The sequence below is a fragment of the Indicator indicator genome, chromosome 20, assembly GCF_027791375.1.
Source record: "Indicator indicator isolate 239-I01 chromosome 20, UM_Iind_1.1, whole genome shotgun sequence".
In the NCBI taxonomy this organism is placed as follows: domain Eukaryota; kingdom Metazoa; phylum Chordata; class Aves; order Piciformes; family Indicatoridae; genus Indicator; species Indicator indicator.
The window spans coordinates 16366211-16393963 of record NC_072029.1 but is presented as its reverse complement, the minus strand read 5'-3'; the positions used below and the strand labels follow the sequence as shown (position 1 = coordinate 16393963).

Below are 27753 nucleotides of genomic sequence, written 5' to 3'. Positions count from 1 at the left end.
ATGGGAAGTGTCACACTTCGCTATTTCTGCTATGGGTGCCTTTTCACATCCGTGACCTGGACACTTCTGCTCTTTGTTTATTTCAACTTCAGTGAAGAGAACCAAGCCTTCAAGAATGTGCCCATCAAGGGGCTGGAACCTCAGAGGCCACTTCCAAAAAAATTCTACCCTCGTTTCACGCGGGGGCCTGTTCATATACCTGAACCGCAACAGAAGGACAGTAAGATAGGAAACCCTCTTGGAAATCATATCCAGGACCCAGTTAAGGGGGAGGTGGAATTCTCTCCTGAAATGGGTAAGTGGCTTTTGGTGCTTGTGGCAACATTATTAAAACAGTAAAACAAGTGAGCTATTAAGGTTGTTTTGCTCAGGTGTTTTTTAAAAGATTGTAGGGAGAAATCTGCAATGAAGTAGTTTTGTTTGTTAAAAATGCAGTATTGGTGAGTCTCTTCTCTTACTTAAAATATCTTCTGTTGTGTTTAATCCAAAATACACTACTCCTAACACAGGTGTGCTGTGTAAGTGTTAATGAGTGGAACAGTATTACAGCAAGGTATCTACCTATGAAGCAGTTCTTGCTTATTTCATATCTTACTCCTGTGTTGACTGGGCTCGAACACAACTTTTATTAGCCACAGAGAAACTCTGCTCATATGTGGTAATTAAAAGTAGCTTGGTAACAGTATACAACAAAGAGAACCCATTGATTTGGTGAATATCCTTGGAATATGAAATCATCTACAAAAAATGTGTGTGGGACAAATTACTATGAAAGATGTATTGAGATAACAGTGGTTAGGGCCAAATCCTGCTTGCTTTGTACCAAGAAAGGTCTTTGTGTTTCTTTGGAGCATATTTCATCAGTGAGATGATTTGGGTTTGTCTTTCAGACTTGCCTTCCAAACTAAAATGCTTTGTGCATTTAATTGCTTTGCTTGTATATTTAACAACTTACAGCTTAGTGTTTGCTGCTGTGCTCAGATATGCAAACTGAGGCATGTTACTGGCCTGCAAAATTGCTTTAAGTCTGGAGGCAGATGCTGAGTGTTGCCAGTGTCTGCTGCTTTGGGAATTATGGCATAGTACCCTGCATGGACAGGACTTTAATATTCATACCTGATGGAAGTCCTCTGTCATTACTTTGGATGAATGCTGGATCCCCAGCTTCAAGACCTTTTAGAACTTACCAAAATTCAGTTTCCAAGCTGATCATTGGACCTGTGTGAATATGCAGGAAAAATGTTGATTCAGATTGCCCTGTGGCATTACAAATGTTTATCAGCTCACTTCAGAAAGCAGGAGAGCCAAATGAGGTGAAGGCCAGACTAGAGGTGGCCATTTCTTTCCAACTATTCAATATGGGCCAGGAAAGAAAATGATTCCTTTTTAACTGGGAAGTCCCTTGATCTTCAAACCAAGTGACTGATTTGGCTGGTGAAAGCCAAAGGGAATTATAGTGCCAAGATAAATTCTACATGAGTCATCAGAAGACAGCTGGGTCTCAGTTAGAATTAGATCAAATGCTGCAGCAAAGGGCTTCCTGTTTCTTTAGGGTAAGGCAGTGACAAACACACAAGCGAAGCACCATAGGGTTTTAAGTCTATTCTCACTTGTGAGTATATGACTTAGTGAGAGAGAAGGCCATGGCACTGAGTCAAGGCAGGCAGGATGGCATTGAGGATTTCAGCCTTGTCCTCTAGCATTGTTTTTATTTATAACAGCAATTACTGCCTCTGCCATGCTCAGCAACGGTTGATGCTTCTGCTAAACTATCAATAAACAGCTAGCTCCACTGCTATTTTGCTTGCTGTCAAAGTCTAGAGTGATTTAAACAAGAAGTTCACATTTTTTATAGCTATTTTTAGGTTGCTGCAGACTTGAGAAAACTGCCTGAAATCGGAGCTGCTATTTTGAGGGATTTTCTACCAGTGTTAATGTATTCTGTCTCTCAAAAATCCCATTACAGACCCTTCATCTGAATGGATAGGTGCTGATATGTTGTGTAATAAAGTCTACCCTCAGTTACTTGTTCAATGTTAGTTTTTAGGTGCTGCTAAGAATTAGAGGGCATTTAAATGAAGGAAGTGTCTCTTGTAAGGTAGTAAACACAGTGGAGACATTAGTCTTTGGAGAATGCTGTAGGTTGTTCCTGTGAGGAGATAATATTTCCTTTTACCAGCATGACTTTCATTCTATTTACAATCAAATTGTATCCACAGTTTGGTCTTTAATGTGAATTGAGATTTCAGGAGAAACTGGTACCTGTCCTTCAGTTAAATTGGCACAGAAGAAAGCAGGAGCACGTCAAGGAGAAACTACTTTGAGGATGATGGAGCACTGGAAGAGGCTGCCCAGAGAGGTTGTGGGGTCTCCTTCTCTGGAGACTTTCAAAACCCACCTGGACACAGTCCTGTGCAACATGACCTAGGTGTACCTGTCTTACCTGGGGGCTTGGACTAGATGATCTCTGGAGGTCTCTTCCAACCTCTAGCATTCCATGATTTTATTATAGCTTCAAGGGCTGCTCCTAAGTACTACCTATTTGTAAGGAGTAATTAATTGCACAAAACTACACTTTGCAAAACCAGAGGGTTTTTCGAAGAGCGTGATGGGTTTTTAGGGAGGTTAAAGCATACATTTCAAACCTTCGTTGCTTCCAAAGGACTGCTGACTGGTCTTGGCATTTTTTTCTTTTTCCAGGAATGATTTTTAATGAAGAAGATCAGGAAGTGAGAGACTTGGGCTATCAGAAGCATGCTTTCAATATGCTTATCAGTAATCGGCTGGGATACCACAGGGAGGTGCCTGATACAAGAGATGCTAAGTATGTACTGAGTTTTGGAGAGGACATGGTATAATCTCATGTGCTGGAGGTCTCATTACTCATGTTCTACCTGATGTAGCATTTAACACTTTTGTTAATACACTCCCGTTAGATACTCATTCAACCTCCTTTATCTCTGAAGGCAGATTTCCAGCTATTTAAACAGGAGTGCTTCAGGTTAGGATTTTTATTCTTTGGTCTCTACTATCTTTTTTGATTGAATATTGTTTCTGAATGTACAATTTTTTGCCAGCTGGAAAAGGCATATGATAGGTAGAGCCCCACACTAGGCTCTGTGGAAAAGAAAAAAAAAAAAAAAAGATTGCCATTCCCTGGAAGCTGTTTTTTTTTCCTGATTCTCAATACACTTGAAGAATGCTTAATCAAGAACCAGACTGGATATATACTTATTTAAACTTTTATCATACTAATTTAATTTTTTGTGTTAACATTAGGCAGCTGATTTGATAGAAGCAAGATTTTAAAAATAATACTTGAAATGAAAGTCAGTGTAGAAAAGACCTTGAAATTAAACTTTCTTTCCAGCCACACTAAGATCACATGTCCTGTGTCTCTTTCATCTTGCTAACTTGGACTTGGTTACTTTAAGCATTTTACAATATTTTTATTTTTTGAAGCTTTGTTCTGAGGTGCTTAGTACTGTAACTACCAGAAGAGATACTATAATTCTGTTTAGTATCTTTGAAAGATGGACATTAAATACTCCAGTGCCCAAGGGAAGGAGAGACTGTCACCTAATGTACTACTTTACATTTGCTGCAAGCCTGCAGAGGATGAGATAGAAGAATGACTGATGATAAAGACTCTGTTTCTCAGTTAACTCCTTGCTGGTATCTGGATTGCACTGCTCTGAATACTTCAGATTTTTTTTCTTTAATCTGTGAGGGGAAAAATGCTACCACAATAACAAAAAAATCCCAACACTGAAAAAATAAACCTGCATCTGTTTTTCTAATGGTTTCTCTGGTGTGGGTAAATGTAATGAATCATACTTGCTGACACATCTTGCTCAAGAGCTAAATGCATTTCAAATCAAGACTTTTCTTGCATGCTTCTGGGTTTTCATTTATAGTTTCTCGTTTTTATTGGATTCCCTCATGTCTGGCATCTTCAAAGAAGATGGACAAAGAATTACGGGTGGAAAATAAAGAGAATCTCACTCTGCTTCGAGTGGGATTCAGCTTGCAGATTAAGATGCTTAAATTTAGATAGCTCCCTTTAGTTGTCTCTGCTTTTATTATAATTAGCAGAGATGCAGTCAGTGCAGTTAGTGGAACATTCAGAGCCCTTCAGCTAACAAAATGTACTTGTCAGCCTTGAACACTGTACTCCACTGACAGCAGTGACCATACTTAAGTGTCTTAATTCACAGGCTGAATCCCAGCCTTGGTTGTCTGCATAGGTATTTAGTACCACTGGAGGTATTCTAGGATACCCAACCTAGTCTCCAGCAGCTGACCAATAAAGTTGTGGGGTTTTTGTAGAGCTCATGTGATATTTGCCATTCCTGTATGTGTCTGAGCTCTTAAGGGTACTAGATAGTGTTTTGATAGCTGAAACAAGCCCTTAGAGTTTTCTTGTTTGTCTAGAGGATCTCCCACCTCCTCCAATCCATCATATTCTGTGTTAATGATATGTCTGTATTGTGTGTAAAGCAACTTACTATGCCAAGTCCTGCTATAGATGTTGTAGGCCTGGGCTCTTTATGTTCCAGGTAGGGGTTCTTCCTATACATGTAATGCTTGCTTCTTACTTAGGAAGTTTCAATAGTGATCTAGCCTTGTGGAAATCCCGCTGACACTAACTACTGTATTTCTGTTTGCAGATGTAGAGAGAAGTCCTACCCTTCTGACCTGCCATCTGCCAGTGTTATTATCTGTTTCTACAACGAAGCACTTTCTGCCCTGCTTCGCACAGTCCATAGCGTCCTGGATCGTACTCCTGCACACCTTCTTCATGAAATTATTTTGGTGGATGACAACAGTGAATTGGGTGAGACAACCTTCCAGTGATGTTTTGGTTGGTGTCTACACGTTTCCTGTGCTTCCTACCTCTTCCTGTGCTTTCTTGACTGGTTGATTAAAAACATGAAACTCATGATGCAAAGCTAATGTGTACTGCAGTCTATCTGCCAAAAGCAACAGCCAGTACTGATGTTCTGGGATGATCTGCAGGGTGTTCTGGGAAGCCCAAGATGACATCCCCTTTGACACTGGTGCCATTTTACTGATGAGCTTTGTATCTCAGGGGCTTTAACTTTCAAACCCAGGTTTCAAGCTAATGAGGAGTGTACATTTGGAGGGGAGTGATTAGGCACTTGTTCATAGTTCAGCTGTTTTTAACTGCTTGTGCTGCTGTGGTGCTCAAAGCAGGTTGCACTGATCCTTCTGTAAACTTTGTGGGCCACTACTAACTGTGAATGCATCTGAAAAGAACTGAATGCACATACTCTCAGCTGTGGTCTTGCAAATCAGTTGATGTGGCACTAGGAAAACAATGTGTCGGGTTTTTTTGTACTTGCTCAGCATTTTGGACTGGTGGAAGCTGGAATGAGACTCAGCCTTTGATGGAAGGGCTTTGCGTGGCTCTCGCACAGCCTCTTGTGGCCACCCGAGGAGTAGCTGTCCCTGGCTCTTGGAGCAGCCTCTGCTCCCTCAGTCTGAGGGGCCCTAGAGGGGTAGACCTTGCAGAGTTGCTTTGCTGTTGTTGAGAGATTGATGCTTCAGCGTTTTTCGCCTGCATAATGGATAAGGCAAAGACAAGCGACTGGAACCTCCTGGCACTTCAAAAGCACCTGTTGAGGAATGCCTTAGTGTACTTGCCAGCAGGACTCTTCAAGCTCCCTACTGGCATCTCTACAAGTTCACAACTTTATGCATGTTAAAAATGATATTTAGATTATATTTTTTAGTATATATAATTAGCCAAACATGATTAGTCTCTGTGTTTGGTTTCTGAGTTAAGGTCTCACTTGCCCTGAGATTTGATTAGCTATGGATGATGTAGAATGAAATTCTCTTGTTATGCAGCTAGTTAATTTCTCTGAGGTGAGATCAAATGTTAACGTACAGGAGAGAGCAAAGATCAAGCCCTCTGTCCTTTGCCACTAAGAACGTGTAATATTTAAAGCTTGTTTTGTACTTTGGAAGAAATACAAACTCCTTGCTACAAAGCCTGTTGTGCAATTTGTTGTTTAAAAGTTTTGTAACCATAGTATTCAGAAGTCAGCTTACTTCAAAACTCAGTCTTTCGAATGTGGTTAATGCAAATTTAGGGCAAGGAAGCTGGTAAAGGCTCTAGAGAACAAGTCCGATGGGGAGCAGCTGAAGGAGCTGGGGTTGTTTAGTCTGAAGAAAAAGGAGGCTGAGTGGAGACCTTATCACTCACTGCAACTACCTGAAGGGAGGTTGTAGAAAGGTGGGGGTTGGTCTCTTCTCTCAAGTCACAAATGATAGGACGAGAGAAAATGGTGTAAAGTTATGCCAGGGGAGGTTTAGGTTAGACATTGGGAAAAAACTCTGTACTGAAAGGGTTATCAAGGACTGGAACAGACTGCCCAGGGAAATGGTTGAACTACCATCCTTGGATGTATTTAAAAGCCATCTAGATACAGTCTTCAAAGATATGCTGTAGTAGTGGCTTTTGCAGAGGTAGATAATGATTGGACTTGATGATCTTGAAGGCCTTTTTCAGCCATAGTGGTTCTGTAATGTGTTTGTTAGTGGCTGTGTTTAGGTAGAAATACCATCACTCTTCTGGTCTACTGCTAATTTGAAGGCTAAATCAAGTTCAAAACATTCAAGTTTTTGCCTTTCTTGTACCTTCTGAAAGTTACAGCTTTGGCATTGAGTGTTGTTAACAGCAGCTTTAATGTTTGGAGTGAAATTCATCAGGATAATAACATTTATTCCTGCATATCCTCTGTTCAAAATTTGTCTGCCTCTGTACCAAAGTTCCTTATGAAGCCTTAGCTAGCCTTTTTCTGTTGTTTTTTTTTTTTTCATCCTCATTTTATGTTTGTTTCTCCATAAGCTTATTAACTTAGGTTTCAGTCTTCATGTGTCCATCTTCTCTCCAGTGGTCCTCCTTTAGTGTTAGAAAGCACTGTCCTCATGTGAAAGAAGTATTGTTACTCTTAAAATTGCCATTGATGTTAGTTAAGGTGCAGTAGTGCCTACAGACTTCAGTGAACTTTGCTCTCCTTCAAAAGCACCTGCTTGCCAGCAGTGTCTTTGATCCTTTTGGATTTTAAAAAAGCAACCCCATGAGTGACTTGTACTTTGTATCTGCTGTCATTTCAGCTAAGGAGGTAGGGATAATGAAAGGTGTCTTCATGCTTCTTTTTAAAGGTGTCAGCGTTGTTTTAGTGTGTGGAACATAGTGATTTAAATCACTTGCCTTATGTGAAAAGGCTTCAGAATTTGGAAATGCCTTTTTTTTATTATTCCTTTTTATCACCATTAATTTCTTTTAGTGTAGAGTCTACTAATTGCAGTTACTATGAGACACATTATACTAAAGGCTTTGCAAGTAGAACAAAAAAGGTAACAGTCCAGTCTGTATTCAGGAAACCAAGCCTAAGTATAAAACCTGAGACAATGACAGTGCATGAAAGATTAGTTGGGAAAACAGAAGGAAGTGCTTATCAGCAGGACTGTGCCCTGTGGAAGGCCCAGTCATATGGTCCATCACCCTCCTCTGTGCAGGCTATCTACCTGCTTTGCTTGTGTGGGTTTCCACAATGCAACAGGAGAAAGGGAAACTGTTAACAGGAAAATGTGTGAATAAAACAAACAGACCACAGCAACTGGAAGACAAGTATAGGATGTGGGATGACTGACAGCGCTTCTGATACTCTTGGTCTGAAGCTGTGCTGTGTTGGGGTAACTTGTTGGTCAAGTTTTTGGTCATGTTTGAGCTGAACATATTGGGTCTTTAAACAAAGCTTTCACAATTTCCATCTTGTTCTTCAACATGTGTTTTCCTTTTCTCAGCTGACTTGAAGAAAGACTTGGATGAATATGTAAAAGCTCAGCTTCCAAAAACCACGAAACTGGTAAGAAATGAGAAGCGAGAAGGCTTGATTCGAGGAAGGATGATTGGAGCTTCTCATGCCACAGGTATAGTTTCTTGTTTCTCTTTTCCTTGCACTCTTAGACCATGTGTTAACAGGATCTCTCTCTGTAGCACAATTCTTTCAGATCTTGACTGTTTGCATTGGCCTACTGTAGGAGCTCTGTGTGTTGTGCTACGTTCTAAACCATACAACATAGTGCAGGGGAAGAAAGATTTGGGATAATGCCGTCCTAGGTGAGAGATGTTTTAGCAGTTGTTTCAGAATAGCTTGGCTTTGACATGGGTTAATTGCACTGGTCTTTGGCTGTTACATTAACGTACGTTGTGACAGCTACACAGCGTCTTCAGTGATACTAATGATAGTTGGAGACCTTAACTAACATCCAACCCAGTATCTGTAATATCCTATCATTTCTGTGGTCTAACTCATGTGTGGGAGGTGCACTGCCCTGGGACAAATGCCCCTCCTGACTCCGAGAGTGCTGGTCTGATGATGTTTCACTTAAAATACAGTAGCTCTGCTGAACCTGGATAGAAAATCTGATGATATAAAACTCTGTCAAAGAAATGCAAACGACAGCCCACTTGAACAATTCATAGGTCGTTGTGAATAGTCAGGAACTACCTTCTGCCTTTGTGATTGAACTAATATCCCTGTGGAGCCTCTAGTTTTCCAGGTGCAGATGGTGTTTCCCCTCTGTTACGTGGGGTAGTGATACTGCTGATGCTCTGCTGCTGTAATTGCTTAGGTATTTGTGTGTTTCCTGTTATCATGGATCTTTGTTGATTTTGTGCTTTGGTCTCTGCAGGGAAAGTCCTGGTTTTCTTGGACAGTCACTGTGAGGTGAATGAGATGTGGTTACAACCTCTGCTGAGTCCCATCAGAGAAGATCACAGGACTGTGGTGTGCCCTGTGATTGACATAATCAGTGCTGACACGCTCACCTACAGCTCTTCCCCAGTTGTGCGTGGAGGGTTTAACTGGGGCCTGCACTTTAAGTGGGATCTTGTTCCTTTGTCAGAACTGGAAGGACCTGAGGGAGCCACTGCTCCAATCAAGTAAGGTTCCTCTATGTGGTGTGAAACTCTGTGTAGCATGTGGATGATCAGAAGCACTTAAGCATTATGGAGTGTAATCTGGGTGTGCAAATGCCTAACCTGTCAGACATTTGTTTATTTTACTTAGAAATAGTTTTGGTTACAATTACCTATTCCAGTTGTAGTTTCTCACATTTAATCATGAATTTGATATATCTGTATATACAGATCAAGAAAGCATGCTTCTAGAGAATGCTTATACAACATCAAGTATTGCTAAAGACAAAAGTCTTCAGAAGCTTATGCTATTTTTCACTAAGTCTCTCCAGTGCTTTCACTTTTGAGCTGTGTAGTGATATTGCTTTCTAGTCTGTCGGTCTGCTTGGCTTAGTCATGATTTTGGTTACCATCTTTGTGTTAGTAATATCCTGCATATCCCACTAATACTGCCCTGAAATGCTGAAAAATTTCTAGACTGAGAAAAGATGGTTTTGTGGTAATAGGAGGATGGCTCCTTAGCTGATGGGAGAGAACATGAGAGCATATGTTAATTTTCTATGTCAGCATAACTTTTTTTGCATTAGATTTCTTTTATGTTTTTCCTCAACCAAATATTTTGTCATAAAAATTTCTAAACGAATACACATGGATATGGACACCATCTTTTAAATATGCTTTTCTCATTGCACAATGTGGCAAATACCAAAAACTGTCTGTTGGAAGCCTGTCTGTATTGTTTTTGTAGTCTTTTGAGTCATTCAGAAGAAAAAGCATTATTAAACCTTAACATCAGGACTTCAAAGTTCCCTTCCTTAATCTGTTAACCATCAGTGGCTGTCTCGCCTGTACAGAACTGGAAATGCCTGATTCCTACTGCATATGTAACTGTTGTAAAATTATATCAGTAGAAACTTTTTTTAGTAGCAGACACACGTGGTTCAGACATGAGAAGCTGTCCCAGTGTGAATCCCTTCATGAGAAGTGTCAGTGCTGGTAGAACAATGTCAGGAAGCTGATTGTGCGTTTGCTGCCTGCAGGAATCCATCTCAGTACAGAACACAGGTTTATCATAGAAAATCATAGAATCACATTGGTTGGAAAAGACCTTTAAGATCGTCACGTCCAACCATTATCTAATTCTACATGTTGCTGGCATATGTAAAAAATTATATTAAATGAAGGTGCAAGAATTCTACCTTTTTTTTACAAACTGATGCCCTGCAGCTAATGTGGTACTTTGGTTTGCTAAGTCAATCAGAAATGGGGTGGGCTCATCTATTTAATTTTTTTTTCTTGGACTGAAAATAAAGAACGTTTCAGGCTGACACAAGCAGGTCCAGCACAATGTCATCTGCTGTCATCCCACAGCTCTGCCATTAGTCTTTCACATATACCCATCGTAAGATTTGGTTCGAGAAGCCAGGAAACTTCTTAAGTTGTTTAACAGTGCGGCTGCCTTGTTGGGAAAGTGCCTCTGTGGCAGTTCCTGAAGCTGGAAGAGAAAGGGCAGAAGGGGAAGATCCGAGTGAGGGACCAGCATAGAAAGTCTGACAATCTTTGTTCTGTTAAGAACTGTGCTCACAGTTACTCTAGGGAATGCCTCAAGGTTGGATCTTGCTGTGTTCAACACTGTTGCATTTGTTCAAATAATTTTTAGGAATAATTCCCATGAAAAAGGCAGAGAACTTTACAGAAGGAGTTTAATCATCTAAAAAGATTATTTTTTCTGAGTAGGAAAGTGACTCTTTCTCTGCTTCCTTTGAAAAGAGAAGCCTTACTGCTGCTTAACCTTTGAAAATGGCTTTTCATCAAATGGAAAATCTTACATTTTAGACACCTCCATAATGAAATATTTCGGTGGTGGGGATGGAAAAATGGAGAACAACATTTCGACCCAGTTTTTCAAGTGACAGAAACTGTAGTAGAGAATTGTGTGAGAACAAGAAAGGAAATCCAGACGTAGGCTTGGTTTTGTTGCAGGTTTTGATTTAACAAAGATGAGAAAAACTCTGCTTCCAGCCCACTGTATTAACTATCATTATGTGCTCTTGTTTTACTCTTGTTCTGTTCTAAAGCATCCATATGTTACAACTTTCTGATACAGCAGTAATTCAGCCTAAAAGACTCTACACTGGGGACCGTAGACAGATTTTTTTTTTTTTTTTTTACACAATGGAGCACCACTCAAGTAACACCCAGGCAAGGATTAAAAAATGGAAAATACCAAGGAGAACAACTGTGCATGTTTACAGACTGTAAATAACTTACCAAGAAACTGATGATTGCATCAATAATGAAAGAATGCTGCTCCTGGCATTTAAATTTTATCTGGGAGGCAGAGTAGCATTTCTTTTAGCAGCCTTTTGACTTGTATGATTTAAATTTGGACCTTGTTTCTTGATCTAATTTAATATGGGGAAGTAATGCATAGTGTAGATTCTGTTCTTTCTGCAGTTCAGTCAAGCCTTGTCTGTGTAATTTGCCCCTTTAAGAGGGGGAAGAACAGGTTACTGTGTGCAAGTGTAACACCTAGTGTAACTAGGGGAAATAGCTTCTGGTAAAGATTGAATTAAAAGCAGCTCTTAAGGTTCACTGTAGAAAACTTAATGGGCTTCAGACTTGCAGAAGTTTTTACTTTTTCGGTTTGATTTGTTTAGTAGAGAGACAGCCACTTCTTTCCTCTTTTCCTGTCCTATCCCTTTTCCTCAAGATAAATGCAGCTTACAGGTATTGGATTAATGAAAGATCACAAATGGCACTTAGAAATCTGCTTTTGAAAATGAGACTGCGAGTGTGATCTAATAATATATAGTGTCTGTGGCATTTAAATTGTGCTTTTAAGATTTAAAATATTGAAGTTTGAAAATAGCAGATCTGAAATGTAAGATTTAAAAGACAGCAGACTGGGCTGAAGTTACTGCTTTGGTTTGTCTGTTCTTAAATAAAAAGTGAACTTGTTTCACTGTTCCTTTTTTAGGTCACCGACTATGGCTGGAGGCCTGTTTGCCATGGATCGCCAGTACTTTAATGAGCTTGGGCAGTATGACAGTGGCATGGACATCTGGGGAGGAGAAAATCTGGAAATCTCTTTTAGGGTAATCTAGCTTTTGTGTATATTGGAGCTCAAACATCAGTGTCCGGCTGCTTCTCTTCCCTATGTAGCAATTCTTTAGCACTGCTATTTGCACACAGAAATTGGCACTTTCGCTCCTAGGAAGGATGCCTTCAGTGCACAGTAACTGCCTTTACAGTAATTTTCAAGTTGAGTTTACTGGGAAGAATAAAGAGAATTTTGAGCTCTGTAGTTAAATGTTTGTGGCTTTTCTTTGTTTGCTGGAGCATTTCATAATAACTATAGAGAAACATAGGAAGAATCATGCACATTTCTGAAATGAGTTTGTAAACAAAGTCCAATGATTTCACAAGTTGGTTTGAAAGATGTGTGATGGTCAGCAACATTGATAATAAGTAAGCTTATTATATTTCCTTAGGTATGTGTGGGGCCTTTCAGACACTTTACAGCCTCCTTTCTGAAGGCCTGAAAATGTGAATTTTTATTGTAGCTGAATTAAGAGTTATGCAGAGGAGTCACATTGGTTGGAAAACTGATGAGAAAATTGTAATCAAGAGATTTGAAAGTGATACTTAATTGGGCTGCCTATATTTTATCTCACATTTCCTGTCACTTCACTGAAGGAAAAACAACTTTTTGTGCCTGCTGGAAAATTACGATGACAAATCTGAAAAAGGGGTTGAAAAGTAAAATTAATGTTAAAAGACCCAAACAAACCCCCAAAGTACCACAAAACAAAACTAACAAACAAAAAAACCCAACACAACAAAACCTCCAAGCCAAACAGACAGTCCACAAAACTTTAGAGAAATCTGTCAAGTTGGATCATTAGAGAAATCAAGATTAGATGTCAAAAAAATAACTGGCATTTAATAAACTTCAATTGCTTTAAAATATATTAAGTCTTCAGTACGTAATACAGTTATTAGATACCTGAGCAGAAGTGTATGGAGTGTGAGGATATTGTTGTTACTGTGTAATACAATTTTGAAAAAGGGACTTTTTGAAATGTGAGTCTATTCAGAGAGCTTCATAGTGTCTAGAAGCCTTGATGTTGATTGCTTTTCATTTTCTGCCATGGAAGTGTGGACATGTAAAGCTCATGTAGATAAATAAATTCAGATATGTTAGTCTGCAAGCTGAATTCCAGCACATATATTTCAGTGTTTTCTAATAGGTCATTAGAGCATAACATTTTAGAAGTTTTACTATTTGTTTCATGAAAGCCATGACTTATGTGGAAAGTGTGGTGATAAGACAGAACCAGCCTTTCCTAGCCTAAAGATCTAATAATTTGCTTTGTCAGAAAGCATGACATGGACAACACTGCAGACACCTAATCCCATCATAATGTATAAACCTGCCTAAGCATCTCTGGAAGGGGAGGAGGCAGTGTCAGTATGCATACAACGAGGTATCTTCTGCTTTTATCTGGACAGATCTGGATGTGTGGTGGCAGGCTTCTGATCATCCCCTGCTCCAGGGTGGGACACATTTTCCGTAAAAGACGTCCCTATGGCTCACCAGGGGGACAGGACACTATGGCTCATAACTCTCTGAGACTGGCACATGTGTGGATGGATGAATACAAGGTAAGAGACAATTCTAGGTTGTGAAATAAGGTTATCTGTTTGTCAAAGAACTGTATCACAATGGGGTCTGTTGGCACCTCTGATGAGGTTTTCCTTTTGTAGTCTGATTTCCTAATGTTAATTTTTATATAAATTCCTAAATTCTGCAGGATTGTCATATGGCTTTTGAGTCATCCCTGTTACTTCTAGTTCTTGCAGCAGATTGTTTTTATCCCTTTTTAGTGAAGCAAAAGGTAATGAATGAGTTCTTGTGAGCTCTGCACTGCTTTGTGTCAGAATCGGTATTGCATGACAGCCATATATGACTCTATTCCTGCAGGTGGTTTCCATGCTAGTGAGACAAAGAGTTTGCTGGGTTTTTTGTTTGTTTGGGGTTTGTTTGTTTGTTTGTTTGTGTTTTTGTTTATGCTAATTAGCAGTCTGATTCTTAGTCTGTTTTGCCCTGGAAGATCAATCAGGACTGACTTCTGGATTCAAGGCCGAGCATATTCCTTCTTTGTCTTCAGATCTTGGTACTGATGCTTTTGAATGTTTATCAGGTGTGGTACTTGAGGACGTTTTGCCTTGTGAAACTCCAGGATTTGCTGTGTGTCCAGCTCCTGTGGTGCCTACAATTTCTATGCAAGACATAGTTTATTAACTTTGTATTCCTTAGAAGCTTATGTTTCAAACCCCATCCTTTATCTTGATCTTCAGTCAGTTTGAGGAACCTATTAGGGGTCATTAATTTTTATCTCCATCTCTGTAATGCATTGGTAGATTTGATCTATCACTTTCCTTTTTATTGGTGTCTGGACACAGTTGCTTTGTGATTAATGGTGAATCCTTTTTCTGAAGCTTGGAATTGATTCTTTGTTATAATTTCCAGCTAATACTGCTTTGTCCAACAAAGATGTAAACTGCTGATTCTAGCAGTCTCTTATCACTGATTTGTCCTGGATGTTTCCAGCTGTTTCTAATCTAATTCTCTGATAGCTGCCAGAGACTGTCATGATGACAGATTTATATGTTAAAGGCAAGCCTGGAAATAATTCTGGTTTTGTAAGTATAATGCAAGTATTTGGGGCCAGTATAATTTACTGAAGTGATTGTATGATGAATAGTACAAAGATAAGACTTAAAGGACCAATTTTGCAGCAAAGAGCAAATATCCATGTTTAATAAAGAAAATTGCGTGAAGGAAGGGAAAACAGCAACATTTTCGTAACTGTCAAAAGCAACATGTAAAAAGTTCATGTATGAAATGGAAATAAAGAATGCAGAAAAGGTAGGATACTAAAACTTTAACCAGCAAAAAGGCAATTAGAATAGCAGCTGGGGTTTTTTGAAGCAGGCTAGTTTCTGATTTTCTGATAGTGATGTCCAGTCTGTTTCCAAACTTCCTCAACATTGTCCAACAGTCCAATGTACTTAATGCTTCCCCTGCCTCTACTATTCAAATAACAGTGATACATCAAGTGCATCCAAATGCTCAAAGGTCAAGCACAGATGTGTAATTTTTTCTTGAGATGGTTGTGTCTGTCATCTGAACATGAGAAATGGCAGTGGGTAATTGAAAACTGTCAGGATTTGCTGTGTGGCCAGCTCCTCTGGTCCCTGCAATTTCTGCATAACCACATTATGGTAAATAAATTCCAGATGTCTACTACAGATTAATCCAGCAAAATACCATAACTCAGTGCCCTCAAACTGATTTCTAAATAGTCTCTAGTAAACATCTTCATGTGCAAATACAATGCCTTTTCTGTGAGCTCCTTAAATCTAGCTGGCATGAAAGACCCTACAAGGGGATTTTTTTCTTCTGGTTTTGGTAACAGTGTTCATGCCACATTGTACATTCATGAATTCCTGGTTTTCCTCATTGTCTCTGCATTAAAGTTGAACAGCACATAAAATTGAGCTGGAATCTTAATCTGTCCTTGCCTAATCTGGTACAATTCCAAGCATAATCATAAATTAGAGAATGAATAAATAGCATTGTGGAAGCCTTTCTGGAGGTGATGCAGAAGAGCAGGAAAAACTGGGGCCCAGGTGACAGTTTTAATTCATCATGTGAATAAATGGGTGGACTCACTAAACATCATGAGAAAATGCCATCTATAGGTCTAATGTGATAAGGAATCTTTTTTGCCCTGGTAACTTGTATAGGTAGAAGGCTAGAAACTGTGGAAGACAAAATTGTTTCGCTGTTCTGGGGTTCAGCTGAACAATCAAATTTAAAGAGAGTGTCACCAACGAGGATGATGACAACATGCTCATCTCTTTCTGACTCAGTAACTGTAGGAATCCTTTCTTACCAATGAAGTGTAGGGTTGATTTGCTTCATCTTTAAACAGGCATCTAAAAAAGGTTGGCAAATTCATGCCTGAGAACTGTCTTCACAAAAAGCAGTTTAGAAAAACTGGCTCAGAGTAAGAGAAGTAAATTTCATCTCCTGTGGCAATCTAAACACTGGAATTTCCTCATGCCAGTTTCAGAGTTATTGGTTGAAAGTACTAGAAAAATTAAATGAAAATGTGGGAGTTTTGCAGACAGGAAAATGTTGGAAATAGCTGATCTGAAATTCTTCTCTCTTTATCCCCAACCTGTTTCTCTTAAATACAGGAGCAGTATTTTGCTTTAAGACCTGAACTAAGAATGAGGAACTACGGAAATATTACTGACCGTGTAGAACTGAGAAAAAGATTGAACTGCAAGTCCTTTAAGTGGTATTTAGATAATATCTATCCTGAGATGCAAATATCTGGGCCCAATGCCAAAGCTCCACAGCCAGTTTTTATTAATAGAGCACAGAAACGACCCAAAATAATCCAGCGTGGAAGGGTAAGAGAAACTTCCTTAAAAATGTGGAATTACTGTTTTGAAATTTTCTGAAACATTTGCTTACATACAAGAAAAAAAAAAAAGTGTTTCCACAGGGCATAGAGGTTAATTTTGCAGTGAGCTGTCTTGAAAATAACAGAATTTGTGTTTTCAGAGAAAGGCAAATCAGTCTCACTCTGATCTATATTTCAGGTAATCTTCAGATACTATTCCATGAGGGTTTTTACCTCAAAAGTCTGAGTTATGAAGTTTTGATGTTTCTAGAAGGCTCTTTCATGGCTGTTGGTTCTGAATGATGGATTTGGATAGAGGGAAATATTGCTTCAAATATTCATGCTCTGTTGGTTTATGATAAGAGTATCATGTAATTAGTTTCCAAACTCATTGCTTTTCCTGGATGACTTTCTGCAAAGAGGAACATTTGCATCTGAGACTGATGATGGCTTTTCTAGTCTTGACTGTTAGATAATGAACTACAAATGAGTTTTTCTCCTTTTTTTTTTTTTAATCTTCAAAGTAGAAGTGAAGAGAGAAATTCTTGCAGGTATTCATGAATGAAATCATGAATAAATTCCTGCCTTAGCTCTGACACCTATGTGTATGTGCTAGCATCTGATGTGTGCTTTTTTACACTTCCCAAAAATACTGGAAAGCTGCAAACCCAAGACAACTTTCTCAAGGTCTTCTCTATGAAAGAGAAGAATTTTGAATTACTCTTTCAGGCATACATAAATTATGGTTATCAGATTATCTTCTAGCATTGAATAGCAGTGGAGCCCTTTCCACAAGATAAGACAGGCTGCAGTAGCTGTTGACTGTTGTTTTGTTTTTGTTTTTGTTTTTTTTTGTCCTGCTAGTAGATTCAGGTTGGAGGACCTGAGTTCATGCAGAACCTGTTGATACCATTAAATTTTTTGCTTGGAAGCAGCTATCTGAGAATTCACAATTTGTGCAGTAATTGTGTAATAATATCCCAGCCAAGCTGTAGTTATTATTAGGGCAAACACCTGGTTTGTCCCTGAGTAAAACTGGTATGATGGGCTGATTCTCCTAGTGGTTAAATGCTGTTATTCCCCTCATTAGACATTTTTTGTTGTTGTTTTGTTACATTTAACAGCTTTCTGCTTTCAGTCAGAAGTTTAACTAAGGGATTGCTGATGTGGAGGAGACTATTTGAGAGATCTGAATCCCTCAGCAACACTGCAGAGAAAATTTTTCTAGCAAAAACCCCCAATTTGGTGAACCTTTAAATAAGGGAAAAAAGCAGTTCCTTGGCTTGCTTCTCTGTGGTTCAAGAATTATACCCAGCATTGTGTGGGAGAGTCAGCCTTGGCTCTGTTGATTGTATAAACTATTTCCAGATGCCTACAAGGAACAGAACGATCAGCCAATGTCACCGATCCATGCCAGACTCTTTAGGATTCGGTATGAATCACTCCAAATCCCAGCTTATTCCCAAAAACTAATTGGAGCAGAGATAAGTGCTGGTTTGACAGCTGGGAAGAACTGTAATGATCACAAATTGTGACAGTGTTATCAAATGCTGATCAGCATGGCCAATAAAAACAAGGACAAAAATTGTATAAAACTGGTGTAGCTGTATGGTTTGAAAGCCTTCTGTTGAGTGAGTAATGATGAAAATGAGATCTCTCCTAGAAGTCTCTGGGGCACGAGGAAATGTTACTTAAAAGGTTTTTAGTAATTTGTTTCAGATGTATGTAGGGAAGAGGAGAACCATGGTGCACTTGAGGAGGCTGTTGATGTGCCTCAGGACAGCTATTTCCAGAAATAGTGCTTAATGAAGAATATTATTTGGTGTTTGCACTCTCTAATTTTTGCTCTCATGTAATGGAGCAGTTCTTTCATTTTAATTACTGGAAATGTCTTCTGGTTTCTAAAAATCTGTAGAATCAATGCAAATGCCAAGACAACTATGTATGTCTTCATAATAAAATGCAGCTAGCTAATTAATCAGCTTGGCCTTGAGTCCTGGACAGCAAATGCTTTTTTTCCTTGACATTCAGCTCCAGATTGGAAATAATGATTTTTAATGTGGATGCCAGATAGGCCCTGCCATCTCTCCCACAAACACACCCAGTGACAGTCAAATGAACTCCCATGCTCTTGGTAGAGAGTGAGGCTCTTTGCTGTGAGCAAGCAAACAGCAGAGCTGTGGCCATCGCTACAATAACTGCCTTTGTCTTCTGCACCCTTGTCTATGTGTGATGTGGTTGGTGAAGTGCAGGCAATAACTGCTGCCTGAACAGCCTGATCCCCACCACATCAGGGGAGAAAAAAACATTGAGCTGAAAGCAAGCCTTCTGCTGGCCACCAGTTAGTGGAGAGCATGCATATAATTTAAAGGTAGGTACTGTCATGCTCAGTAACTCTGTGGGGATTGCATCAAGATCTTAATGATTCCTGACTGTTGGAATAGGACGACCTAATCTTCAGACTATACAGAAAACCTCTTGGGTGACTTTTCATAGAATCATAGAATCATAGAATCAAGAAGGCTGAAAGAGACCTCAAAGATCATCGAGTCCAACCTGTCACCCTAAACCTCATGACTGTCTAAACCATGGCACCAAGTGCCACGTGCAATCCCCTCTTGAACACCTCCAGGGATGGTGACTCCACCACCTCCCTGGGCAGCACATTCCAATGGCCAACCACTCTCTCTGGGAAGAACTTTCTCCTCACCTCCAGCCTAAACCTCCCCTGGCACAGCTTGAGACTGTGTCCTCTTGTTCTGGTGCTGGTTGCCTGGGAGAAGAGACCAAACCCCTCCTGGCTACAACCTCCCTTCAGGTAGTTGTAGACAGCAGTGAGGTCACCCCTGAGCCTCCCCTTCTCCAGGCTAAACAGTCCCAGCTCCCTCAGCCTCTCCTCATAGGGCTTCAGGGAAGCTCTTTTGCACAAGAAGTGGTTGCAAGCCAATAATGGCTCATCCACTGAAAAATGAATTAAATCTCAGTGGACTGTGGCAGGGAAACTTGAGTCAAAGGGTCCTACAGCTTGATTTCCTCCTTTGAAAACCTGTTGTGAATTTGAATCTGGGCCACACTGGCATGAGGAGGTTGTCATTCCTGTGTTTCCTTTGGTGTTTGATATTTGTTGCTTACTCTGTCCATCAAACTGTTCTCCTTTCATAGTTGTATCACCTTCAAACCAACAAATGCCTGGTTGCCCAGGGCCACCCGAGTCAGAAAGGAGGCCTGGTAGTGGTTCGGGAGTGTGACTACAATGACCCAAACCAGGTAGGATATTCCTAATCACCTTGGAGAGTGACTCACCTCTTACAAATTGCTAATGTGTTCTCCTGATGGCATCTCATCAGCAAGCAGGCTGATTTCAGAGAATCATTCAGACCACAAGGCTGGCTGAGGAGACTCTGGATCTTACTGCTCGGTACCTACTAATGCTGAGCCTTGGATATTATAATCTCCTGTCTTGATGGCATGAATCTGTATGTGGCTGAAGACTCTTAAGTGGCTTGAAGTTCATAATTCACTGGCTGACACTTCAGAATTTGTAGTTCTTTCAGTCAGTTCCTCGTATTGGGATTTAGGGCTGCCTTTTCCTGGCCTGCCCTTCTTTGTGTACTGTACAAATAGTCCTCTGCTGCTGGAGTGGCTGTCATTTGAGGTGAAGGAATGATTTGTTGTTATCATTAAACAGAAGCAATTCTAAGGAATTTTGGAAATATTTGACTACAGGTGAATTATTGATCTCTGGGGATGGATAATAATCAGAGGGCTGCACTAGACTAGGGAGTTTTCTGCTAACATCTCTGTCCTGGGCCCCAGGGAGGCAGCAGACTTCCCCATGGGGTGGACCTGGTAGGCATATGGGGCTCTCTGTTCCCCTCAGAAGGGAATCAGACAGCATTTGTCTATGCTATCTTTAGGTGACCAGAAGGATATATGTACCCCAGATCTGTGAGTCCCAGTTCCACTATGAGAAAGTTGAACCAGCTTCTGCTTTCTGAGTGACTAAGCATGAGCAGAAGGACCTCTGTGCCTCTGTAGCTTGAGGTGAAGGTGGTGACTCTGATAAGCAGCATCTGAGCACTACCAAATCCAAAATGCTTTGCTTGAGGGAAGATTCCTGTGCTCTGGGGACATCTAAGACACCAGAAGGATCAGTTGGCAGCTGAATGGCTACTGCACCCCAAGACTGAAGGCATCTTTGCACCTTCTCTCTTAGCCTGTGTTGAGAGGCAGGGGGAAAAGAGCTGCTAGGAAGAAGCCAGTCCTACAGAATTCAACAAAATAGATTTCTTTAACCCCAAGATTGATCAATTTCCATATCATGTGCCATTGAAGTTTTATTTGAAAATGGAAACAATTCACTATACTCTAATTCCACATTGGTGTTACTCTGTGACTCCAGAGAACATAGTCAGTGATTTTCCTTAGGGCTATGGAGCAGATCAGTCATTAGCATGAGTCTCTGAGCAGCAGCAGTTAAAAGTCCTGCTCACCTGTGTGGTGGGAGCTGGGCACAACTCTGTTTTTAGAACCCAAAAATCTTACAGTGATGCTCTCTTAAGTGTTAAGAAGTGGGTGCTGGATGAAAATATCCAATACATCTTCTGCTGCCTTTTTCTTTTTAGTAAAGTTAATTTTTAAAAAGGTATTTTTTGGTAGAAAATGTGTAGGAGGGTAAAAGAAGTCATCACTCAGAACTGAGGTATAAATCTTAGTCATATAGTCTATAATCTTATTGATTATAGACTTCTGATAATGTGCTGGTTGCCAGGAGATGTTTCCTTCCTATATTGGGCTGTTGCTCCTGACAACGTGAGCTAAGCATCATCCTTCCAGCCTTCAGCAGCAAAGTAGTCACTAAACTTTGGAGTACCCAAAAAGCCCTCGTGGGGTGGCTTTGCTTTCCTTGTGTTTGAATCTGTTAATAATCTGCAAGTTCATACTGATACTATAATCTGTGTTCCAAATTTGGGTCCTTTTTCCTCTTACCTTTGTTTTCTACACCAAACTCATAATTTAGCTTTCAATTAATGTTGACCATCCTGTATATGCCTTTCTGGAGAAGTGCCACACTGGATTTAACCACTGTTTTAGTGTTCTTTACTCAGCTTTTGATTAAAGGTGTGTGCTCCCAGTGTCATTGCAGTCTGCTCTCAGTTCTTGCCAGTTTCATCTGTTGTTTGGGTTTGGCTCCATCATTATTCACCTTTCTATAATAATACCCTTCTGGCAAGTCCTGCTATTTCTCCATTCTCTCCTCCTCTTTAATCTTGCCAGGCTTTATTTCTCATGACAAAATTCAAAGAGAAAAAGCATGTTAGAAGGCACAGAATGCCTGAGGTTAGGGCAAATTTTGATGCAATACCTGCACTTCCTCAAAGGAGACCTTCACTGTGCTATAATAGTCACTGTGATAATGAATGAGCTGTGTGCTTCTCAGCTGTGCTGGGCAACTCAGCAGTGTCCTGTATCACAGCTCCCTTCAGAAGGCTGGGTTTAGTTTCATCAGAGGAAAAAAAAATGATTAAAATTAGATTTTTTTTTTTTTTAAATTTGCCTGACTTTTCTTGCCTGGAATTTGATATTCTATACTCTGAGCATGAAATGCACACAGATTTAGTGGGAAAAAAAACAATATAAATCACAGAGTGGGCATGGTTACTGCAACACAGAGCTGTATGACATTGAAACAAGGCCACAGGTACTTCTGGTGCAATTATGAGGGATTCAGTTGCCTCATTCACAGGATTAGAAGTCAGAAGGAAGAGAGTTGATGTTGGCAAGTGATGCAGATGAGTAAGGATGCTCCTTGTACATACCACCCTGGGGTCAGATCTGGGAATAGCAGCAGAGCAAGAGACCTGGCCAGCTGTGCTGTCACCTGCTTAGCATCCAAAGGGCTGTGAGGTGCTGTGTGAGTGTGGGGCCCTGCTGTGCATTCAGAATGGTAGGTGTTTGATGTTTAGCCAGGTGGTCTCAGTACCTTCCCTGCACTGCAGTTACAGATTTCATATACCTTTTCTTTGCCATTCCCCTATGTAACCCAGGGTCTTTTGAAGTGCACACACCAAAGTACCTTCTTTTTTTTGCTTTCTGGCAGAAAGGTCAGAAAATCCTGTTGGTAATGACAGCTCCACATCCTCCACCTGTCTGATCTTGGCCCAGGTCTTTGCAGACCTGAAGGCACTGAATAGCAACAATAGAAGTACCTACTTCTGCTAAAATAAGAGAGGACAAGCTGAGTTTAAGTGTGTCCTTGCTTCTTGTTAGGTGGTTTTCAGTGTGATCACAGAGAAACTCCTGCAGTGCCATGTAAATTCAGGAACCCCAATGCAGCTGAAGCTGTCAAGGTGAATGGATGCATTCTTGCTTTATACAGGCAGGCCCCAAAGAGGGACTAAATTAGTTCCCACCACCCTGTGAGCTGCTAGGGTATTGTGTAGGGTCTAGAGATGCAGATCAAGAGGTTTTCTTGTTGGCTTAGCTAAAACAAAGTGGGAGGGCTGGTTTCTCTCTGAGCATGGCACAGCTAGCAAAGGCAGTGTGGCTGGGGAGCAGTGATGCCATAAATCTGTCTGTTTTGGGAATGGTGACACAGTGATTTCTCACTCCCTGGAGAGCAGTATGGAATGTTTTGATAGCACCTGGATGTCAGTGAAGATCTCTGAGCACCAGGCCACCAGCTGCAAGGTTTAGGACCCCTGGACCAGTGTGGAGACCAGCATAGCCTACCTGGCACCAGGATCTGCACAGCTGATTTTGGTTTCTTTGCATTCAGCATTTACAAGCTGACCCCAGGGCACAATGTTAAATAAATTCCTACGTGTTTGTGGCCAAATGCAGCAATTTCACAGAAGATAGGAGATGCCTTTTGGCCTTTTATGTCTGCCAAGCTACTTTCCCATGGGTCTTGGGCCATCTGCTATCACCCAGCATCCCCCTCTGGCTCCCTACTTGCAGCTGAGGCAATCCACCCTCCTTCATGATTGTCTTTGTGTAAGGAAATTTACTGCCTGGCTCGATGACTTGGCTCAGAGAGTGGCTGGTCATCTGCTCAGAGATCGATCCACTGCTTGCCTGTTGCTTTATCTGTTCTTGCTGCCTGGATGGGAGGAACATATGGGGCTGCTTAATTTTAAAAACTCTGATTATAGAGTAGAATCACAGAGTGTTAGGGGCTGGAAGAGACCTTGAAAAATCACCTAGTCCAACACTGCTGCCAGAGCATGATGACCTAGAGTAGGTCACACAGGAACACATCCAGGCAGGTTTTGAATGTCTCCACAGAAGGAGACATTGCTTGAAAAGGTCAAAGTTGGCCCTGCTGAAGTCCTGATCAGGACATCTCTTAGAGACACCCACCACAGTATCACCCACGCTGGCCTGCCCCTTAATCCACACCCACAAACTCATCAGCTCGCTCCTCGTCTGGCCCTAGGCAGGACTCAGGACATTCTAGTACTACACACTTGTGATTCTAGAATCAAGAGTGGTCCTTTTGGTGCCTCTGTGCAGGGTGACAGTGTGTGATGGGAGGGCCACAGAGCACTGCAGCTGTGTTTCAGTTGCTGGGAAGAGCGCACCTCTGGCACATCCAGATGCCAAAGCATCCCCTCCGTAGCTGACCAAAAGACGCAGGGCACCTGCCCTGAAGCATGGGGCTAAGTGTCTTTGTCTTGTTTCAGGTCTGGGTTTACAACGAAGACCATGAGCTGATTTTAAACAACCTGCTGTGCTTGGATGTTTCGGAGACTCGCTCGTCTGACCCCCCTCGTCTCATGAAGTGCCACGGCTCTGGCGGCTCGCAGCAGTGGACCTTTGGGGTGAGTGGAGTGTCTGACACACGGCACGTGGCTTGGAGTTGATGTCACAGTAAGTGACAACAGCACTAACAGGACAGCAGGGTGCAGTTTAATTATGACTAAACCTCAGATCTTCCAAGTTAATTGTACTGGACTAGGCCTGTCCCGCAGCCTAAGCAGCCTGCATAGAACTTGGCATGGACTTGAGACTTCCACTGAGCTCTGGGACATGCAGCCCTTTGCATCACAGGAAGGTTTCTGCAGCCCTGCTTAGCCTTATTTAACTTGTCAGAGCCACCCACAGCACTTGTGGCTCACAAGAATGTGCCAGAGAGACCAAAAGCCATTTGTTGTGTTGTGTTTGTGGGACAGAATCCAACAGAGAGCCACGAGGATGCTTAGGGGACTTGAGCATCTCCCCTATGAAGAGAGACTGAGAGCTCTGGGGCTATTTAGTCTGGAGAAGAGAAGGCTGAGAGGGGATCTGATCAATGTCTATCAATAGTTGAGGGGTGGGTGTCAAGTGGAGGGGGCCAGGCTCTTTTGGGTGGTTCACAGTGATAAGACAAGGAACAATGGGTTCAAACTTGAACAGAGAAGATTTCACCTCAACATGAGGAGAAACTTCTTTACAGTGAGGGTGAGAGAGCACTGGAACAGGCTGCCCAGGGGGGTTGTGGAGTCTCCTTCTCTGAAGACTTTCAAAACCCACCTGGATGCATTCCTGTGTGGACTACCCTAAGTGATCCTGCTCTGGCAGGGGGGTTGGACCTGATGATCTCTGGAGGTCCCTTCCAGCCTCTGATATACTGTGAGACTGTGAGCAGTCCATGAGGTGACCTCTGCTTGGTGCTTGAAGATGCACAAGGCAGAGCTGAGGACTGACAGAGGAGTTGTTTTGCAGTTGCTTCTGCCCTGTGATTGCATCGTGTTAGTTTAATCACTTAAATGCTGCAGTGGCAAATGTCACTGAACTGAGCCCATGCTGCACACACAGGAGATTTGGTTCCTGGCTGTTAACTCAGAGGCTGCTCCCTCCCATGCCCACTGCAGAGCAGTGAGCCTGTAGTACAGACATTGCTGAACAAAGAGGAGGGCACTGCCAGAACCGCCTTGTGCACTTCCAAAACAGCTCTGTGTGAACTGGGTCAGGTTCATGCCATGCTGCTTGTTGGCAGCACAGGTTCCTGAGTGGAGTCAAATAAGGCTGTGGCAGGCCAGGGCAGTTTGGAGATAAGAGGCAGGTATTGCATGAGCCCAGGATTGAGGGTGTCTGATGTTTGCACCAGCAGTGCCACAGCTGCAAATGGTAGTGGGAGCAGTGAGCTGAAGAATTCTGCTGCTGGTAAGAGACTATCCAGGGGTTTTCATCTTGAGTTAGATTTTACAAGACTAAGAGCATGGATGTTGAAATTTAATGCACCTAACTATTAGGTGGTGCCTGTGGTGGTGGAGGAGAATCTGGGGTTAGTGTGTGAAATGTGGGTTTTGAGCTGGCCTTTGTCCCTGGGGTGTGGGAGGTGGATCTGCAGCAGGGTCAGAGCAGTGCTTGGGAATGAGCAGGAACAAAAGGAAGTGGATCAGATGTTACCACACCAGTGTAGTTTGCCTGTACTGCACATATCTCATCTCAGGCTGAATTAGGGGTGGAGAAGATTCAGAGGTTTATCTTCAGGGCAAATTGAAGGTGTGGGGTGCCTTTCATATGAGGAGTGTGTGAGCAGGCTGGGACTCTTTAGGTAGTGAAAACTTGTGGGAACAAGGAGACCAGTGTGTTGAGTCACTAGTACAGTGCAAGACTCAGTGGGGGTATTTTGGAGGAGTGTGGTGTTCTCTTGCCTCACTGGACATCTGCTTATGGCCATAAGCAGTGACACAGTGCCCAGCGCAGCTCTGTCATGTCACTGCTCTGTCCATGCAACAGAGCAGGAGATTCCTGGTCCCAGGAGCTGCTGGGGCTCTGTGGAGAGCGCTTTCCAGATGGAAAAGGGATCCCAAAATGCCCAAGCACCTGCTTTGGTTTTCAAACAGCAAGCTGTTATTGGGAGGAGAAATACAGGGTTCCTTTAGGGGATGGGGATGGTGGGAAGAGAAGAGAAGAATCTGTTTTCTTCTCACTTGGGTAGGGTCTGGCCTTGCCCTGCTTGCTGGAACCCACTCAGTACATGAGAGGGTTCTCACACTGTGTGGCAGCTCCTCAGCCTGTGGGTGCTAAGGGCAGTGGTGCTGCTAAGGCTTGGCCAGACGCAGAGCAGAGACCTGGCTGTGCTGCACTGTAGCCTCGTGGGGCCCCTCTTTGCTGAGCACTGGGGAACACTCTGAACTGGGTCCCTGTAAGGACGCGAGAGCCTTCATTTCAAGGTCTGGATGTGGTTACAGGGCGTGCTGTGCTCTGGCTTTGACACGGTGCTGCTGTGGGTCTGGTGTGTCAGGGAGGCTGCTGAAGGGCTGATCTTTCAGGAAGGAGAACCCCCTGCCCTTAAGCACTGGTTTTGGCTTCAGTTTGACAGTGATGTAGAGCAGAAGTTTTTATAAATAAACCCCATCTGTCTTTCTCTCCCCTCTAGAAAAACAACCGCCTCTACCAGGTCTCTGTGGGGCAGTGCATGAAGGTGGTAGATCCACTTAGCCACAAAGGGTATGTGGCCATGGCCATCTGTGATGGGTCCCTTCCTCAGCAGTGGCATTTTGAGAGCTGAGACAGCGAGGACGCGGCTGAGAAGCGTTAAGCCAAGACCTGATTGCCCTTCAGCCCTGATTTTAAGTCATTCTGGGGGGCTTTGCGAGGAGCCCTTAGCTGCTGCACCTGGCCCAGCCATGGCAAGGATCCTGCTATGAAGAGCTATGTGCATGAGAAGGTCCAGGTGGTCACCGGTCCCTTCTCAGACACAGCAGTGACAGGAGCAGCCCTGCTGCAGGACAAGATGTAGAAGTGCAATTTCTCAGCGGTTCCTTGGATTGTTCTAGACTATTGAACTGGTTTTGAGTAAGAGAAATTATTAGAGCAATGTAATTTAAATGGTGAGGTTTTAGCTTTGTGACAGAAAGGAGTCGCTTCAAGTATTCCATGGGCAGTATCTCATTAATTTACATTTTTAGTATGGTTTTACTGGCCAAATCATTTTTCTTTTTCTGGAAAATATTTTTATTCCCTTTTATCTTCTGAAAATTGTCATTTGTAATATTTAAATTTAGTTCTTTTAATTTGCAAGTTTAGGACGTTTCTTGTAGTTTAAATTCTTGCTGTCATTCGTCAACTCATATTTAAAACAAAGTAACTATTACAAAGTCTATTTTGATGACTCATGACAGTAGCTGCATTTAAAATAAAGTATCATTTTTTTATTAATCTGGATGGCTTTACTCTTTGTAGCTGTTGGAGCAGAAAGCACCACCTTAGAGACTGATGCAAACCAGCGTTCACAGAGTTTGGGTCTCCCCTTCTCTTCACAGCTGGTTCTTTCTCCCTCACCTCTTGGAAGTTTAGATAGATAATTTCTCTGGTGTTTTG

The 27753-nt window shown here is 41.8% G+C and overlaps 1 protein-coding gene across 2 annotated transcripts; it reads left to right on the top strand.

The window, feature by feature from the left end:
• Nucleotides 1-27345, top strand: GALNT11 (polypeptide N-acetylgalactosaminyltransferase 11). 2 transcript variants are annotated; one of them, XM_054389988.1, is made up of 11 exons: nucleotides 1-295; nucleotides 2701-2824; nucleotides 4671-4837; nucleotides 7840-7965; nucleotides 8731-8980; nucleotides 11937-12054; nucleotides 13472-13624; nucleotides 16229-16447; nucleotides 19603-19707; nucleotides 24126-24263; nucleotides 26810-27345. In XM_054389988.1, exons 1-11 carry the CDS (start codon nucleotides 1-3, stop codon nucleotides 26939-26941), a joined length of 1827 nt encoding a protein of 608 aa, XP_054245963.1. In that variant the 3' UTR covers nucleotides 26942-27345. The 2 variants fall into 2 exon arrangements, with proteins under 2 accessions (XP_054245963.1, XP_054245964.1); XM_054389989.1 differs by lacking the exon at nucleotides 7840-7965.
• Nucleotides 27346-27753: the final 408 nt, after the last annotated feature.